Source organism: Aedes albopictus, chromosome 1 (genome assembly GCF_035046485.1).
Source record: "Aedes albopictus strain Foshan chromosome 1, AalbF5, whole genome shotgun sequence".
NCBI lineage: Eukaryota > Metazoa > Arthropoda > Insecta > Diptera > Culicidae > Aedes > Aedes albopictus.
The window spans coordinates 307,349,999-307,369,232 of record NC_085136.1 but is presented as its reverse complement, the minus strand read 5'-3'; the positions used below and the strand labels follow the sequence as shown (position 1 = coordinate 307,369,232).

The window sequence follows — 19,234 nt, the reverse complement described above, 5'->3', positions numbered from 1 at the left end:
CAGGGGCGGGCGGTAACGAAATCTGCAAACAAGCGTTAGATTGTAACTCAACAGGACATCGCAGCAGAGGCTCATGGCGGCACAGCCTCAACAAGGACAAAAAGGAAGTCGATAGAAATTTGGCATGGCCAAGGTGATGGCGGGCGATGGCCCAGGATGGAGATCTTTCGATTCGGCCGTTTGCACCACCATGGGTGCTCAGGACTGAAAGCAAGTAAGTAAAGTAATGAATAGTGAAAGTTTGTTTACCAACTCATGTTACAATGTTATAAGAACAATGTTATAAGAAACTTAATCCTTAAGAAACACTTTAGGACGCCGACCAAAGAAGGTTCTGTAGATCCAGCATGACAATTAAGGATGGTGATATCCTACTACGGTACAGCCAATCCGCACCCAGTTTAATTTTCAGTTTTCTTTTATTCTTGCAACAAAATGCCATAAAATACTTTATCCTCACTGTCTTCTGTACGTGTGTATGTTTTCGTTTCCTTCGATTCAACTTGCTTATCAGTACCTAAATTGTTCTCGTCTCTTCTTCTATTTTACAAACTCTACTTGTGAACCCCCCTCTCTCGCACCCACAGTTCGAAACCCAGTACTGGTCGCACATACTTTACGACCCTAACTTAGTAGTTGTAGTAGCCCCTTGAGTAGCTTCCGGCATAGGAGCATTCATTCGTTTCCGTTCGTTATTTTTTGTTCTATTCGCAGAATACCTAAGAACCAGTTTGGGGTACAGGTTTCTAAGATCTTATTTTTGTTCTGCACCATCGCTCGTACCGATGGTCAGGATATTTCTAATCTCTTGTAGGTAGTATTGTTCTCCCACGCATCGACTTTCCTAATTTTGATTCTTCGTTAAAATCATTTGTTGTATGGACTATCCACGGATGACCACCAATAGTTATTGGGTTGAAACGCAGTGCCTAGATGGAACAGTCGCTTGAATATTATCACATCAGAGAATATGAAAACGAAAAGTAGGCATTGATGGTTTCCAAAAATAGTCGTTTTGGTTCATCGAGACGGAGTTGTTCAAAAATATAAAACTAGTTTTTTTTTGAAAATCAAAATAACAACTACTTTACTCCCAAGGAGCCACCATAAGCTCACATTAACATTTTCTGGGATCTTGGTGCAATTTAGGGCTAATTCTGGGCTTCATAGCACTTTTTTCACTTCTGAGCAGAACAAAGAGCTCAATTAATGCTTCTAACTGACTTGTTGGTTAATTGGGATGTATTTCATTCCAGGAGTTTAAAATGAGACATGTAAAAGAAAGCAGAGAGAGTTTACCCAAGTAACCATCATTCATCGTGCCTGCTGATATATTGCTATTTTAGAACTTCCATGCACTATATACGGCAAGTACGCGCTTTATTCTCAAAAATGCGAAATTTAGTTCCAATGGTTACTTCGGTAGATCATATTACAGAAATGTAGAAAATGATCAGTAGAAAATAAATAAAACCAAGAATATTTTTGCGAAGCCCCCACAAGACAATTTTGCCACCCAGTACCATAAAAAATTAGGAGAACAATCACAATTTCAATGTTTAACTGTAGAAGATTATAACGATCTTAAACGAGAAATGGCTTTCGAACGGGGGATTTGGGGTTTAGTAGATAAGGTCGGTACACCAACACACTCACATTTGATGTGGAGTCTCTAAAAATCAGTCAACTGAACGTACTATTCTTAGAAGGAGTAATTACGAGACACCATAAAACTTCTCTTTTTTTCATTAGCTTCAACGTCGACGATACTCCCGAGAAACTTTCGGGATACACGCGCGCGAGGAAGTTACCAGCTTAAAAAATGCTTCTATATTAACTCAATCACAATAACGTATTACTACTATTCACAATTTGCAAATATATAAAATGTTGTCCTCGTGTCCTAAGGTGTTCATGCAAAAAAAATAATACGGAGAAAATTTTACACACACGATCGGATTCCATCTTGTATCACCCTAAAATTCATAAATTCTAGCTCGCGAACTTTCCGTTTGCTTTTTTTGCTCGCCTTACTTATCATTGACTATCCTTCCTTCTAGCTTCCTATGAATAGCTTGATAATCATCTTCGTTTACAATATTCTGCTGGTATTAGGTTGTTTTGTTTTGTTGTTTTATAATTAGTTAATAGTTAGTTGCTTCTGCATGTTTATTTTACTTACCACTCTCTTTTGTAGGTTTCCTTTTTCTTTCTCCTTAATGGTTTCACTTACTTTATATACAACTATCGGGATGTTGGCTTTGCTTACGCTTAGTCTTAGGTTCCTTCGGATGTTCTATCGACGGCCGCCGGGGGTTACCTAACGTTACTAATGCACTTGCTACGGCAAGACCTGCCGATTGACCAGGAGGAGAGTGTTGAAGGCCACCTGGTTTTTAAAGAAAGGGGACATTATTATTATGCTGATTATGACGCGTGTTAGTGCAAGCATGCTGGACGTGGCAAAGAGATATTATAGTTTTTGTAACTTATTCCATTTTTACCTAAAACAATCACGTAGTATCGCATCAAAATTAATCTTTAGTCTTATTTACAATGATTACAATACAATTAATTTAGAAAATAATATGGAACGAGCTCACCAAACAATTGGAGAGTTCTATATTACAAATTTCAAACTGGATTTACAAGGTCAACAAAAGCTACGAAGAACATTCTAGGTGATTCTAGCATTCATTAGAATGGGTAGCCACTAGCCTGGTACACGGTTTATATGGGAAAATATAAAAAATGGAAAAACTCCAACTCCTGTATACTTTTTGAGCTCCATTTTGATCCCATATCAACTGTGCAAAATTTCAGATCGATCGAAGAAACTATATTTTAGCGCCCGCCATTCTTAGTTTTTCATACGATTTACTATGGGGAAAATTTACCTCTTCAAAGAAAAATCGCTTGAGGTCAACCATTGATCCCTAAAAATAAGTCGTTGAATGATTTCTGTGGATAACTTCACGAGGAATCAGACCACCGAAGACCGCAAAGCGATGCGACATTCGTGGAAAAAGTTATTAAGCCTTACCCGAACGATAAAATGACGAGATTTTATTATTTATTGTTATTCCTTACGTGTTAAACAGCGTGGGCATGTCATTCGGTTTTCCGTCAATAACTTTTTCCACGTGCCTTCGATCGCTTTGCGGTCTTCAGAGGGTTTGTTCCTCGTAAAATTTCCAACAGAAATCATTCATCTATATATTTTTAGGGGTTAAGGGGCAACCTGTGGTGATTTTTCTTTAAAAAAGTGATTTTCCCCATAGTAAATCGTATGAAAATTTAAAACGGCTGGCGCTAAAATATAGTTTCTCTCATCGAGCTGAAATTTTGCACAGTTGATATGGGGCCACAATGGAGCTCAAAAAGTGTACAGGAGTAAAATGTATTTTGGTGTCCCACACTAGTAGCCACTTGCCACGTCACGCTCTGGGAAAAGCTCACATGCACAGCTAGTTAGTGTTAGTAGTAAGAAAAATTGTCAACTTGCCAGAGGTCTCACCTGTCGGTAGCCGGACTAGAAGCGACAACACCGCCGCCCTGTTGCCTTCGCACGGCTCCAGTGCGATGGGGCTTGGCGAATCCTATGGAGAAAGGAAAAGGAAAAGAAAGGCCGATCTACTTGTGAGACACGTTCAAACCGTGAACCCCCGTATTGGTAAATACCTTTTTTCGCTTCCTCGGCGCACTGGTGATATTTTCTACGGCCGGCGAAAGCTCATTGTACTCTTTGCTCTCGATTTCTACCAGAACCTGCAGGTGAAAGAACGCATTAGCTTGCGATTCGTGATTTTTCCAACACTCCGAAAAGTCTGATTTTTGTTTTACATATTTTTGTTTTAAATGAATTCTAAGAGAGTTCTTTCTTATACGACGGATAGTGTATATCTGTAAAACTGGAAATGATTTCCAAGGACCTTACATGAGACCCCAATCCATATCACGGGTACGATTCCAACCTATGAAGACGATACACCAGGGAGTCTTCCGCATGGCGAATTGTTCAATAGAAAGGTCGAATTCGATCGCAGGAGATCGGTATAAACTGCGTAGTTGACTTCATAACCTAAAACCACTCTTCGGTTATGACTGACCTAGCCACCCCTTGCGTCAACGCGCCACCTCTTCTGTAGTTCTGAAACGATATAGGCGATAGCCGATGAAACGCATTTGGCAATAGGACCAGGTTCTACCACTTTCAAACCTCTGGGAAAATTTCCTCGTTCAGACAAATCTTCATAGAAGAGTTGGACATCTCGGGAACTTCTACAATGAACCCTTTTAAGGTCAGGTTGCGAGCTCCGTCTGTAACTGGGACCATACCTACGCTGCTGGATTTTACAATTGCCGTAAGTTACGCCTATCAACGCCCTCCCCAGTCCCCAATAGCGATACTACGAAAGGAGGCCAAGGATTCGTGTCATCTGTCTCCTGCATCTCTAGAGATTGCCCAGTGGGAGCCATAACACCTCGTCTCTTAACCACCACGACCCTGTGTTCATCTCTGTGAGCGAGACACGCTTTTCGTTTCCCATTCCCGGTGGTTTCCCATTACTAGAGTGGAGCACCGCCACCAACTGGTCACCACTTAAAACGAGTTAGCTTAACACTGCGTGAACCACCTTGTCGTTGAAGTATGTAGTCTTCCACTTGCAAGGGCTTGGCCTGATCATCTTTTCTCCACCCGCTGCCTACGGTTGATGTAGTTGATGCTGTGGCGAACCACCAGGTGGCCGCTGTGAGTGTAGGCATCGTTTGCCCCAGTTCAAACTATTTATTAGGCCAGGACTACAAAAAGTAACGTCGATGATCGACTCCGTCCCGTTCCGATTACAGGTGCTTTGCGTATCGACATTAGCTAGATCGAAATCATGGTTGCAGGATGTGACTCCGCTGGTTTGTAAAACGGCTTCCCCATTCCACGGCCCAGACATTGAAGTTATCTGCTATTACCACCGACCTTCGCCCTGTCAACACGATCGTCATACAATTCAGCATTTGCGTGAACTGCTTGATCGACCACCTCGGAGGCGCATAACGCTACAGAACCCCATTTACTTTAGCGGCCACGAAGCCTTCGAAGACAGTAAACACCGTTTTTCCGGATCTATCCGCGATCAAATTGCCATTGCCGGCGGGTACGAGGTAAGGGTCCGCTATGATGGCGATATCCGTCCCCCATACAGAAACTGCCTCACAAAGCAGTTGCTGAGCTGCGTCACAGTGGTTCAGTTTCAGCTGTGTTACCTGCAATGTAACTTCTCAGCTGCGGCTCTTCTGAAGGCCGGACACCTTGGACCACCCGTTGGGTACTTGCTGTTCACGTGGGTGGACACGTACAGCATAGTGCCTTGCGGCCTTCGCCGCCGCATAGCTTGCTCCTGTCGGGGTCTTTGCAGTCCCATGACTTGTCTTGGTTCCAGACACCTGAAGAAAACGTCCGCTAGTTCGTGCAAGGTCAGTTGGCATACTGACCAGCCTACCTTGAGCTTCCCTACTTTAACTTGTTAGCATCCGTCACAGGTAGCTGCCCTAGTGTCATTATCTGATACTTGGACTTCAGGCTTTCCCTTGTTGGCAAATAGGCTTCGTAGGAGGTTGATGGTAGCCTTCGAAGTGAAGCGATTGGGAAAATCTCCAGCCATTTGCTGTATCCAATTATGACGACCAGATATAACTCGTCCTCCAGTGGGCCAGCGTAGTCGACATGTATCCTCTGCCATGGAACTGTTGGTTTTGGCCACGGTTCTGGTGTAGGTTTTGGAGGTGATCTGGCCGATGACGTACAACTGTGCCAAACTCGAACGTAGTCGACAATGTCCTCGTCCAGACAAGGCCAGTAGACAAAACTAAGCGCCACAGCCTTCATTCGTTGAATTACTGGATGCCCTTTGTACATTTGTACCAGGCACCGCTTTCTGTAGAGGGCTGGGATAACCAACCTATCGCTGAACATGATACTTCCTTCCTTGCTTGCTTCGACGATGGACAGTGCTTCTTGACGATCGTAATAGCGCAGTAACTCATCTTTGTTTTTAACATCCGAACGTTTCCTCGGCCATCCGTGTGTGACGTAACGATACATCTTCCGAAGGACTGGATCGAATCGAGTAGCTCCACCGTTCGGAAACTCAGTGGCAGTTGACTGACTGTATAGGTGGCTACGGATTTGAGATCCTCTTCAAATGTTACAGGCTACCACAAAATCTTCGTCGGGTTTGATATGCCGATCAATCAAGCGTGACCGCACATTTGCATTACCGAATTTATCGGTTGAGACATATTCCATCGAAAAGTCGCAGGAGAGCAAGGTTAGGGCCCAGCGTTGAACGCGATTAGCTGAATACGCTGAAGAGTGCAGTATGATCCGTGTGTAGCCGAAAGTGTCTGCCGAAGATGTACTTGTGCAAATTTTGGTCACTGCAAACACAATCGCCAATCCTTCACGGTCTGGTTGCGAAACGGTGCTTGCCTTGAACGCTGTTGAAGGTCAACAGCGGTTTTGATGGAGAACTGCTTATCGATGGATCTCCCAACACTTGGCTGATCTCCTGGCACTGGAACAATAGCCCTTGTTATGCCCAACTGTTGACAGGACGAACACTTATGGTTGACGAAAGTGCAGTCTCGTGCATAGTGCATCGTGCCACGATTCCAGCAAGGCGATGCCGGACCACTCTTCCGTGATTGCTGCTACCGTTGATGCTGCTGAATTGAACGTTGCTTCACAGACAAACAGACGTATCACTTGGAACAAATTGCGATAAAAATCATCGTCACGAAAACATAATCGCCCAATGCTAACCAGGCTGTGTTACGCATATCACTCAGTAGGTGACAGTAGTGAGCAAATGTCAAACATGAGCAAAAACGATGCGAGCGCCGTGACCGAGCGTTTTGCGAACTACAACATATTTGAACTAACCGTTAAAAAGGGTAACGATGAGAAGTGAGTAGAGTGAGACGTCTGTTTGTCTGTGGTTGCTCGCTGAAAGGCTTCTTGAACGGCTTCCAGTATTGCTGCTTTTCGGGCTCTAAAGAAGTTGATCATCAATATTAATTTCTATTCCCGATCAGCCTAGATAGCCGTGTAGTGGCGGTAGCAGTTCCCTCAACTGGCTAAGAATATCACTACGGATTGCCTGATCCGGTGGTAAAAGTCCACCAAACAAGCGACCCCTAATTCATGGTGTTAAGCGTACCGTGCCTAGGAATGAATGGTTAGGGGGGTCTTATAAAAACTTAACCGTGAACGGAGCCTGTGGAGTACCAGGGCACCCTCCACAGTATGTTGCCCTTACTGTGTTAAACGGAGCAATGACGCAGTGGACCTTATTTGTCTCCGGGATAATCGGCCACTTTTCTTATGTCTCAATTCCGAGGCTTAATAAAAGTGGGTAAATGAATTTTTTTTTATGACAGGAGTTAAGTTCGTACAGGTAAACCTTCATCACGCAAAAGGTGCTTCTGCTGTGTTGAGTCGAAGGTTTGAAAAAGAAGGACTAGAAGTGGCGCTTATTCAAGAGCCATGGTCCAATAAACGAAAGATTCTTGGAGTTCTGACACAAAATACTAAACTATTTTATGATGAGCAACAAGATTCACCCAGAACCGCTGTCTTAGTACGCAAAACGTTAAAATGCTATCCTATTACAGAGTTTATCAGAAAGGACATTGTTGCGGTCATGGTAGAGGTACCAACCACTAGGGGTAAAACTGAGATCGCTGTGGCTTCAGCTTACTTTCCTGGTGATGTTCCTGAGGCACCTCCTCCTGAGATCGCATCATTTGTCCAATTCTGTAAAGAAAACAACAAATCGTTTATCATTGGCTGTGACGCCAATGCACATCACACGGTTTGGGGTAGTACGGATATTAACAGTCGAGGTGAGTCACTATTAGAGTATCTGTCTTCGAACAATATAGACATTTGCAATAATGGTGATAAACCTACTTTCTCAAATGTAATCAGACAAGAGGTCTTGGATCTAACACTGTGCAATGCTGCAATCTTTGACAAGATCACAAACTGGCACGTGTCAGATGAGATTTCTCTATCTGATCATAAACACATAATCTTCAATTGGAGTGGTGGAGATTATTCTAGAACCGCATTTAGAAATCCCAGGAGGACAAACTGGGATCAATATGTAGAATTGTTGAATACGCATTCATTTACAATGGGAGAAACTATTGATTCAACCCAAAAGTTAGAATCATTTTCTCAAAGGGTAAATGAAAGTATCATCAATTCATTTAACAGAAGTTGTCCCACCATACAATCGTCTTCTACTAGAGACGTGCCATGGTGGAACTTTAAACTGGATCGCCTTAGAAAATTTTCTCGTAAAATGTTCAATAGAGCGAAACAAACGGGAGATTGGACTCAGTACAGGAAAGCCCTGACTGATTACAACAACGAAATACGAAAATCGAAAAGAAAATCTTGGATGCTGACATGTGAAAACATAAACAGCACTCCTGTAGTTGCAAGACTACAGAAAACGCTTGCAAAAGATCATTCAAATGAATTGGGAAACCTGAAGCGCGACGATGGAGCTTTTACCAAAACTCCTCGTGAAACATTGGATTTAATGATGGAAACCCATTTTCCAGGTTCGGTTCTAAGTGTGGATTCCAATGATACTATATCTCTGGAAGGTGAAGGATGTCCTAGTATAAACTCATCGGAGTCAACTAGTACAATAAACACCGCCTCAGATTTAGCTGATGAAATCTTCACGAAGGCCAGAGTGGAAAATGCAATTAGATCTTTTCAGCCTTTTAAATCTGCAGGAGTTGATGGAATATTTCCAGCACTGATTCAAAATGGAGAAGCGGTGTTGGTTCCACCACTAATTGAGATGTTCAAGGCTAGTTTAAGATTGAATTACGTTCCATCAAAATGGAGACTTGTAAAAGTTATCTTTATACCAAAAAAGGGGAAGCGAGACAAGACGCATCCCAAAGCATACAGGCCAATTAGTCTTTCTTCAGTTTTGTTGAAGACTATGGAAAAGGTTTTGAAGGATTTTATCAATTCTTCTTACATAAAAGAGCATCCCCTATCTGACTTCCAGTTTGCTTATCAATCTGGTAAGTCAACGGTTACGGCACTTCATTCGCTAGTAACAAAGGTGGAAAAAACGTTTTCAGCAAAAGAAATAGCTCTATGCGCCTTTTTAGACATAGAAGGAGCATTTGATAATGCCTCCTATTCATCTATGAAGCGTGCCATGGAGAACAAAAACTTCGACCAATGTATCATACATTGGATTTATACTGTGCTTGCAAAAAGAGAAATCACCTCTGAGCTGGGAAGTTCTTCTATAACAGTAAGGGCAACGAAAGGTTGCCCTCAAGGAGGAGTCCTCTCACCACTAATGTGGTCCTTGGTTGTAGACGATCTTCTAAGAAGCTTGAAGGAAAAAGGTTTCGAAGTTGTGGGCTTTGCAGACGATATAGTCATAATAGTGAGAGGAAAGTATGACGAAACTGTTTCGGAGAGAATGCAAAGGGCTCTAAACTATACACATTCATGGTGTATTAAGGAGGGCCTTAGCATCAACCCGTCAAAAGTCGTGATTGTCCCTTTCACTAGGAGAAGGAAGATCAGCCTAAAAGCTTTTCGGCTTGGAGGGATACAAATTCATCCTAGTGATCGAGTCAAATACTTAGGTTTGATACTGGATGCTAAACTGAACTGGAATGCTCAAATTGAGTCCGTGATCAATAAGGCAACAAGTGCGTTCTGGTTATGCTCCAAAACTATTGGCAGGAAGTGGGGCTTGAAACCAAAAATGATAATGTGGATTTATACTGCCATAATCCGCCCAAAAGTGACGTATGCTTCGTTTGTCTGGTGGCCAAAAACAAAAGAGGCTACCACGCAATCAAAGCTTGCGAAAATTCAACGTCTTGCGTCCATTGCTGTTACAGGAGCGATGCGAAGCACACCATCAAAAGCTTTAGATGCGATTCTCAATCTGCTACCTTGCACGAATACGTGCAATTAGAAGCAGAAAAGGAATTGCTGAGACTTGAACGAGTTGAAAAGTTTATGCCAGGTGATCTTGTAGGTCACCTGAGCATTTCACAATATTTCCAAAATAGGCCAGTAATGAAAATGATTAAAGACTGGATGAAACCTGTGGAGAACCATGATGTTCCTTACAAGTTGCACGAAACAACTCGTGCAGATTGGGAAGTCGGAGGTCCCACTGTTCGTCAAGGATCAATCAAATTCTATACAGATGGCTCAAAAGTTGGAATAAAAACGGGAGCAGGAATCTACGGCCCTGGAATACAAATTTCAGTGGCGATGGGACAGTATCCTACGGTGTTTCAAGCAGAGATTCTTGCTATTTTGAAATGCACAAACATCTGCCTTGAGAGAAAATACAGATATGCAAATATTTGTATTTTCTCAGATAGTCAAGCTGCACTAAAAGCATTGTGCGCTTACAAATGTACTTCAAAGCTTGTCTGGGAATGCATTCTTTCACTGCGCAGGCTGTGCCAAGGGAATTCAGTAAACTTATACTGGGTTCCAGGTCACTGTGGCATTGAAGGAAATGAAATGGCAGACGAGCTTGCTAAAAGTGGTTCCAATTTACAGTTTGCTGGCCCAGAACCATTCTGTGGTATATCAAACTGTACAATTAAAATGGACCTGAAACGCTGGGCTGAGCAGAGGGTGATATCCAATTGGATGGACGTCAAAAATTGCAATCAGTCAAAACGATTTATAACACCAAATGTTTATAAAACCAAAAAGCTCTTAGAGCTCAACAAGAGAGCTCTATGTACATACACTGGCCTAGTAACTGGACACTGCCCGAGCAGGTATCACTTGAAAAATATAGGCCATATTCAGAGTGATATCTGTCGTTTCTGTAATATGGAACGTGAAACCTCGGAACATCTGCTTTGCAGTTGTGGTGCTTTATACACGCGCAGGCAAAGATTTCTAAATAGTGGTTGCTTGCAACCCAGTGAGATCTGGTCTGCAAAACCTGGGAAGGTCTTGGAGTTTATCAATTCCATTGCACCTGACTGGGAGACGACGCGTCGTGGCAGTAGCTGATTACTTGACACATGGTGATTAGCTGGCTAGATGCGAATATCAAAACGGGACATGCCACAAAAGTTCAGCCTATTGGACGCAGTGGCTTAATTTCCCCAACAGGGGAGGAAAAAAAAAAAAAAGAAAAAATTGCTGCTTTTCCTTGATGGCGTGAACTGCTGGGGCCACTGACTGGATTCTCAATCGTGGCCGTATCACTCTTCAAGTTCATCAACCGTTGATATTCTTCGATGAGCGAGCCCAGGTTGACATTGTTGTTGTCTTCGATCGTCGTCAGCAGCCTTGTCCGTACCTCCGAGTCACGCTCCGACTGTATCGATCATCGATCAAATCTGACTATACATGTCAATGGTTGCTCCTCCGTGATTGATCTGAGCTGGTGCCAATTGCACTGAGATCCAAATGAATAAGGGCTGGGACACTCCACTTATTCTAAAAGTGCAATTCTAGCAGCTCATGCATTTTTGGATCAATAACGGCGCCGGCCACGTCCTTATAGTCAGTTGGGAAGAGAAAGGAATGTTAGAGTGTGCTGGTTGTTGCTACTAAAGACCGAGAGCACCTCTGCATCCCCACAACCAGCACGGACTGGGGTATTTGTTAGACGGAAAGGATGGGAGATCTGGGAGTCACCGTTGGGTCGGTGATGCGATCCATGGATAGGGGTTATGTATAGTGTTCGTCAAGCGGCACAGCACGCTTTGGTTGCATAACTTGTAGGCGTTATATACACTGTGCTGTGAGTGGAAGTTGGAAGGGAGGGAAACGACTTTTTCCCAATTCGTTTCTGGTTCTAGCGATGGCTATGAACATATGAATATACATGAGTTGTATATGTAGAGAAGAGAGAGAGAAAGTGGATAGAAAGATACAAAGTAGGATGAAAAGGACGGGCCAGGGATTGAACCAATGACCTTCTGCATAAGAATCAGAAGCGGTAGCCACTGGACCACCAAGCCCGTCTACGAGTCACGCTCCGACTGTACCCCACTAAACAAATTTGAAATTTGAATTGGACCTCTAACATTTTGGACAAATCAAATTCCACCCACTTCTTGTTCACCCGGCAGACATAGGAGATGTAGTCCTCCGTAGGTGATTTTGCAATGGTGAGTGTGAAGTATCGCTTTTTTACTGCTGATTCCTTTTTACCAAGAATACCTTGCAATCTTTCGGTGTGTTCGGCAGGATATAGCGTATATAACCACGGTAATGCTCCTGGGATCTCAGCCGACGGAGAAGCAACCGTACCTTCGCGCCGTCGTCGATCCGTTCGGCGTCTTTAGCAAAAAGGTCTTCGTATCTGGCATACCACGACCACGAAGTTGGAACTGGCTTCTGGATCGTAGAGGACTTTCTTAATGTTCGTAGCTAACGAGTCCAAGATGAGTTCCGGATCGGGAGGGACGTCCACTTGGATGGACTCATGGATGGACTACATAGCGTTCCGAAAACTCGCCTCTTGTTGCTGAAGTAGGTATGACTTGTTGATGCTGTTGCTGGAACTCACGCTGCTGTTGGAGGAGGTACTGCAATATTTGCAGGACAAGGGCATCGTTCGTGAATCCAAGCTGCGGTTGGTTAAGGTTAGGTGGAGGATGCTGCTGAGGAGATTGTAGAAGTTGTTGCGGTTGTTGCTGAAGTGGCAGTGAAGGATGCTGCTGCTGGGCATTCTGATAGTGATGCCCGTTTTGGATATGACCGGGTGGATTGACTCCCGATGTTTGTTGCGACTCCTTCATTGCACCATTGCTGAAATTACTATTCGAGGACGCGAATTGCAGAAAGTCCGTTTTTTAACGACGCTTGCCAACCACACTTCATCCACTAACTCTCCCGACCAGCTGCTGCTATGCTGCTGTAATGGGGCTCCCTACGCTTCAGCTACGTGCATTGCTACCTTCTCCGATATCTGCCTTCCTCAGCGAAACCTTAACCAAACTATTTCTTGCGAAAGGGTTAACCTCACGTACGCTAATGTTTGAATTTGTGTTGTTGTTGAAACTCATAATTTGATTCTCAATGGCAACAACCTCTGCAAAACAAAATGAACTTGCGATTGGAAACTTGGTACGTGGTACTTGGAACGCCAATCTCTCAACTTCATCGAGAGCATCTATATACTCGCCGATCTGCTGAAGGATTGTGTGTTCAACATCATGGCGCTGCAGGAGATTTGTTGGGCTGGATCAATGGAGCGAACTTTTAGAGATAAACATATACTATCCGACAGTGCTACGGCAACACACCGAGATGGGAAGGGCAAGGTGCAACAGATGCGCGTGATTGGTGGGCGATCGACGAAAGAATGTGCAGGCCGAGGAGCAAGTGCCGATTCTCCAACTTCAGCATAATCAACGTGTACAGCTCTCATTCCGTACCACTGCCCATGCCACGACGTCAAGATCCTCATAGAAGACTGAAACGCTGAAGTAGGGCAGGATGAGACAAAGGAATGATTGGTTTAACGAGAAGTAAAGGGAGATGTTGAAGGAGACGAACGCAGCGCTGGCCGTTATGCTGCAGCATAAGACCCGGCAGAACTTGCAACGTTACAAACTGAAGCGGAATGAACTTGACTTGGTCGAGAGTGATTTGGCGAGTAGTATGACGTTCCAGAGGTTGGAGAGAATCAGCAGCGAATTAAAATGTGCGGCTACTTATCTATGTAAAGATGTACTAAATAAATTGAATGAATGACCGTCAAAAATCAGACGTCAGAGTTCTGAAAGCTTTACATGTTTCAACACCTCAATTACCTGAGAAAATGGCCTGGAAGCCATCTGTTCCATCTCGACAAAGAGTCGCTGCCTCCGGCGGAACATATCGTACCGTTGCTTAATCTTCCACAGTATGGCAGCCATCAGCAGGAGGAGCAGGAAGCATCTAAAAAAAGTTGGAAATTAATTAAGTTGTTCATATCTATATTAAAGTTCAGCAGCAACTCACGTGGAAAAAGTGATGAAGAACTGTTGCAAGTTCAGCTTCGGATACTGCGAGAACGCTATCTGTATCCAAAGCGGCGGTTGGAAGTCGTAGACGTACACGTAGAACGTCGTCAGGGTGACGTTCTCCTCGATTCCGAAGTGATGTTCGGCCTTGGAGAACCGATAGCGGAAGGTTGAGCAGTTGACCGCGGCGAAGAGCGGTTTCTCCGGTCCGCCGGCCGTCCGGATGGTGATGTTCATTCTGGCGGCTACCGAACAGGTGATGCTGAAATCGGCGTCAATGTCCGACTTGATGGGTGAGTTCCGGAAGTTGATCTGGGTGAAATGGCGGTCTTCCTTTTTCGACAGATTGAAGGTGAATTGGTAATCGATGGTGAGATCGTAGTAGCAGGACCCGCGGCTGGGGTCCCCGTGGTAGTGATTGGTGGCGTCGCACTTCTCGCAGTGATCTCCGGCAAGGCCTTTGGTGCTGCAGAAACACTTGCCCGTTTCGCTGTGGCAGTACTGGGCTTGTCCGTTGCATTCGCACTTCTGGCAGGTTCCACCGTTAACCGGATTTCCCCAGTAGCCGGGTTTGCACTTTTCGCAGTTCGAACCCATCATTGGGTCTTTACATGGCTGTTTGCAAGTTTTGGAATCCGGACAAGTGCTATGCCCATTACACTGGCAACTGGGGCAGTGAGTAAAGTGCCACCGAGCCGCAGGACATTCCATTTCCTCGTGGGCACCGGAATCGCCACCAGGAAGACATTTTCCCAAACCGGTCAACGAGCCATCGTCACACCAGCCGCAGGCTGGATCATCCCGACACTGGGCACAGGTTTTGTAGAAACCACACTGGCTCTTTCCGGAACTGGCGGCACGACACTTGTTGGAACCGGTGGTCCATTCTCGACATTGGCCGTACGGGAAGCTGGCGGTGTAGGCATTCTTATCGACGCATCGCTGTTCATTCTGACACCAGATGCACTCCTCTTGGGTACAGTTTCCACAGGTAGTCAGAACGGAACACGCCGGAGGACATGGCAGGGCTTCATTCATGATGTCGCTGGTCTTGTTTCCAACGTAGAAACACTTGCTGCGTTCATAGTCCCAATGGCAGAATGTGTAAGCCGAGCAGGCATGGCACCCATGGAGTTGCGTACAAATCTGTCCATCGTTCTCTGGACAGTCTTTCAGTTTCCGCGTTGGATAAAAATCTGCCCTATAAGTGTACGATACGTCCGGACATTTCTCCTTGGCACAGTAACCCTTCTCATTGCCAATTCCGCAGAACATGCACCCGTAAGCCGTGGAGACGCAACTCTGACAGCTAAACAACTGGCTGCAGTGTTCATAGTCTTGAAGAGCTTGACGGGTCATCACTAGCCTGCTCTCCTGAGGACACATGTCGTAGTTGATCTGATCCCGACTGAACAGAACTCCTTTATCAACGTCCAGAATCGGGACGCACTTGCTCTTCTGAATGTCCCAGATACACTTGTAACCCGGTCGAGTATTCAAGCACTGATCCGATCGGTTCAATGCACGGCAATTTCCCGGCGTAAATTTGAGCATATCGTTGATCATTTGCCCGTCGAATCCCCCATAGATGTAAAGGGATTCCTCGAAGGTGATGGCGGAATGTCCAAACCGGGCCAAATCTGCCCGCAGATCTTGCGGCATGTGCTGGACGTGCCACGAATTGCACAGAACATCATACACCATGAGATCCTTGCTGTAGCATTTGGCGCCAAAACTGTGCGATGTGTCGTTATGGGTGTTTCCGCCAAATACCATCATCAGGCCCGGGCTTATGAAATTGGCAGTATGCAGAAATCTTGCAGTAGGTGCCGCAGCTTCCAACGTCCACACGCGACTGTGAGGTTCGTAACTGTAAAGCTTATTGCTCAGCAGTTGAGTACTATCACTTTCAGAGATGATCCCTCCATAAACGTAGATTCGCTCTTTCAGCGGATCATAGGCCGCGGAATGTCCGTACCCGCCTTTCACCGGGTAACCCCTGGTCCTAACAATCTTCCATTCCCGGGTTCCGAAATTGTACTCCTGCACCGTGTTCAAGTACCCAAACTGCGGCGAGTGGCCAAATATTACCACCATCCGCTGGGAATGTCCCTTCTTCCCTCCCTCAAAGTTCGAAATCAACGTAGCCGTATGCCCCGCCGACTTCAACGGACCACACATCGCGTACGTCTCATTACACTGCTCCGCTTTCACCGTAATGTTCTCCCAGTTTTTCGCACTCACATCAAAGGCCCACAACTCTCCACAAACTCCCTTCCCTTCGACAACCCCACCGTACATGAAGATCTTATCCCCGTACATTACCGTTGACGCCCCATACCGCAGTTCCGGCGTGGCCTTCGAATCCGTGTGGGCCGTTTCCCAGACCTTTCCGTTGAAGTCATACATATACATCAGCGACTTGGCTTTCCCATAGGTCTCGCCGGCAATGATGTAGAACGTATCGCGGAACACGGCCGCCCCGTGGGAAGCACTTCCTGGTGGGGCGAAACCGGCCGTTTCCTCAGAGGTGATCGTGGTCCAAACACCGTGTGCTCGTACCTGTGAATGGCGTTGTATTAAAATAGGATACAAATCAATACAACCTACAAATGAATAATTTTGTGAGTAAGCTGAAACTTTATACATAATTACACATATACATAAATTAGTAGACTATTAATCGACTAAGAATGCCCTACAGTGGGACAACTAACTTACCTGTGAGCAATCATTCCCATCGAATCCTTTGGCACAAATGCACCGCCGCTGGATCACATTGCATGCCCCCCTTCCCAGGTGTGCCGAGCAGTTGTTCGGACAGATGGCCACATTGCAAGCCGGTCCTCTCCACCCGATATCACAATTACACTCCCCATAAACGCAAGACCCATGCCCGGAACAGTTGAGCGCCGTGTCCACCGTGGGACACGCATTCACCTCATAGCTAATATTGAACCCGGACATATTGTACGCATCGTCACTGAAAAAATGCAACAGCGCCGATCCGCTGTGCGCGAACACTTCCGGGATCCTCCGGATGCTAAAGTTCTTCCGGTACATCAGTCCACTAAAAACGGCCAACAGCGGCGACTCCACACTGTCCCCATCGTACACGTACAGATGGTCCCAACCGCACTCGGTGGCAAACTCCTCTAGGTGCAGTCGGATGACCGACGGCTTCCCACTTCCGGCCGGGGACAGTTTGTCTGCTATGCTGTTGTGGTCACGGGCGTCGATTAGCCAGCTGCATTTGACACCAATTGAGTAATTGCCCAGACCGTCGTGGACGCTGCCCGATGGGTCGGTCAATCTGGAAAGAGGAAGACGAGAGAGAGACGATAAATTGTTTATTAGAAGATTGCATTGATAAATGGCAGAATTGAATGGGTTTGTTGGAATCTATCAAGAAAGTGAGGCAATCGAGGCGGTAATATCGTGCCAAATATGCTGGGTAGAACCCGGTGAAGCTAAACATTACTTGAGATTGTCTTCTCGGCGAAGCGAGGTAGGTAGGTATAATTACACTAGTTTACAGCATTTTTGAACTCGGTAAGCTGATGATCGTTTTTGGTGTAGAATCGAGCCCTGAGTTCGAAAACGCGAAGGAAAAAAAATACAGTAGAGCGGAAAAGTTTTCGACTTTCCATACAAGGTTGATGATTTCAAATCGATTTTTGTTCTATTTTTAAGCAAAGTCGCTCACTTCACACATCTCATTCTACGTAATCAATGCTCCGATTGAGCTGAGTTTTTTACTGTAACTGTAACATATGATATGTCAAATAAACGTTGAGAAAGAATTTTTAAATTGTTTTTTTCTTATTGAAAAAAAAAATACATTTCTTCATATATTTTTGGAAAATTTGCTAAAATTTAAGGAGATTGTCCCTAAAACTCGCCAATATCTTGAATTTTATCAATCTGACGCAAAACCTGCATTCAGATGATCGAATGATATTATATTCAGCTTTAAATTTATGGAAAAAGATTTAAAATTGGTTGAACAAAACGCAAGATAATTGAATTTTATTAAATTCCATATTTCAAAAAGTTGTAAAATTCGATATTGAGCTAAAACTCAAAAACTGTTCTACTTTAATTTTTTTGAATCGCGGTTTCGGAATCAGCGCTAAATTATGCTTCAAAAATTTTGGTCGTTGACAGAAGTTCACGACTTTCGTTTTATTTTGTAAACCAATTTTAATTTTCCACCGAAGTAAAGCATTTCTCAATTGATATATCCAAGAATTTATCTTGGCATTTTCTCAAGCATTCATTACTAATCTTGGCGATCCTTTGAAGATTTTTTAAGAATTTCTTCTACGGACTCCTATAGAAATACCTCTAAGGATTCAGGGTGGCCACTAAATATCAGTTTTGAATTTCCCGTTTTTTCCCGGTTTTCCCGGTACGATTTCTGAAATTTTCCCGGTTTTTAAAATGCACATTTTTTTAGTAGGTAACGCCCAACTTTCGTATCATATGGATGATAAGTACCATGTAAAAATGTACTTGCAATCCTGTGAATACTATGTACTACATATTTATAGTTTAATATTATTCTTGACGTAATATATCTATGGAAACCTTCCATTCCAACAACCAATGATGACATAAAAGGCGTATGCTACACAATTACTTACAACATATTTTCATTCTGCTCCAAATAGTGCATAATTCAAGCTTTCCCTCATTAATTATTTTACTTATTTTCTTGTACTTAAAAAAAAATAAGTGTAGAAGTGTTGCTAACTATGACAGATCTATAATTGGTAAGATGTGCATATAAAATCACCAAAGGTCGCACTCGGTTATCCGGGACATAGAGTATAATCGAACCTTTTTTTTTAAATTTTATTCATTAGCGTAGGTGCCCTAACGCAACTTCATTGGTGTTGTTCCCGAGGATTCCTCCAGGATGTCCAACTGAGTATTTCCCCAAAAACTTACATCTGGAGATTCTTACAAAGTTTTGTCAGAGATCTTTCGATTACTCCAAAAATACTATCTTGGATTTCTTCAGTAAATTCTGTTAGCGATTCCACCTTGTATATCTTTTGTGGATTCCTCTAGATTCCTTAACCACCCAAAACTAGCGCGGTTGGCCACCACCACCAGCACCACGCTAATACTGAACACAAAAAGCGAGATTTTTTCAACGTGTTGTACAAAACACAAC

The 19,234-nt window shown here is 44.1% G+C and overlaps 1 protein-coding gene across 1 annotated transcript in view; it reads right to left on the bottom strand.

Annotated features, from left to right (window-relative positions):
- Window positions 1–400: 400 nt before the first annotated feature.
- LOC109408282 (attractin) overlaps window positions 401–19,234 on the bottom strand; it is a 30,741-nt gene continuing 11,907 nt past the window's right edge. Inside the window, exons 2-7 of the mRNA XM_029858310.2 lie at window positions 16,774–17,365; window positions 14,051–16,614; window positions 13,861–13,987; window positions 3,682–3,768; window positions 3,518–3,599; window positions 401–2,389 (exon numbers count right to left, since the gene is read on the bottom strand). Of these exons, the coding sequence (XP_029714170.2) occupies window positions 2,235–2,389; window positions 3,518–3,599; window positions 3,682–3,768; window positions 13,861–13,987; window positions 14,051–16,614; window positions 16,774–17,365 (3,607 nt within the window). The 3' untranslated portion in view covers window positions 401–2,234. The remainder of the gene's footprint in view (window positions 2,390–3,517; window positions 3,600–3,681; window positions 3,769–13,860; window positions 13,988–14,050; window positions 16,615–16,773; window positions 17,366–19,234) is intronic.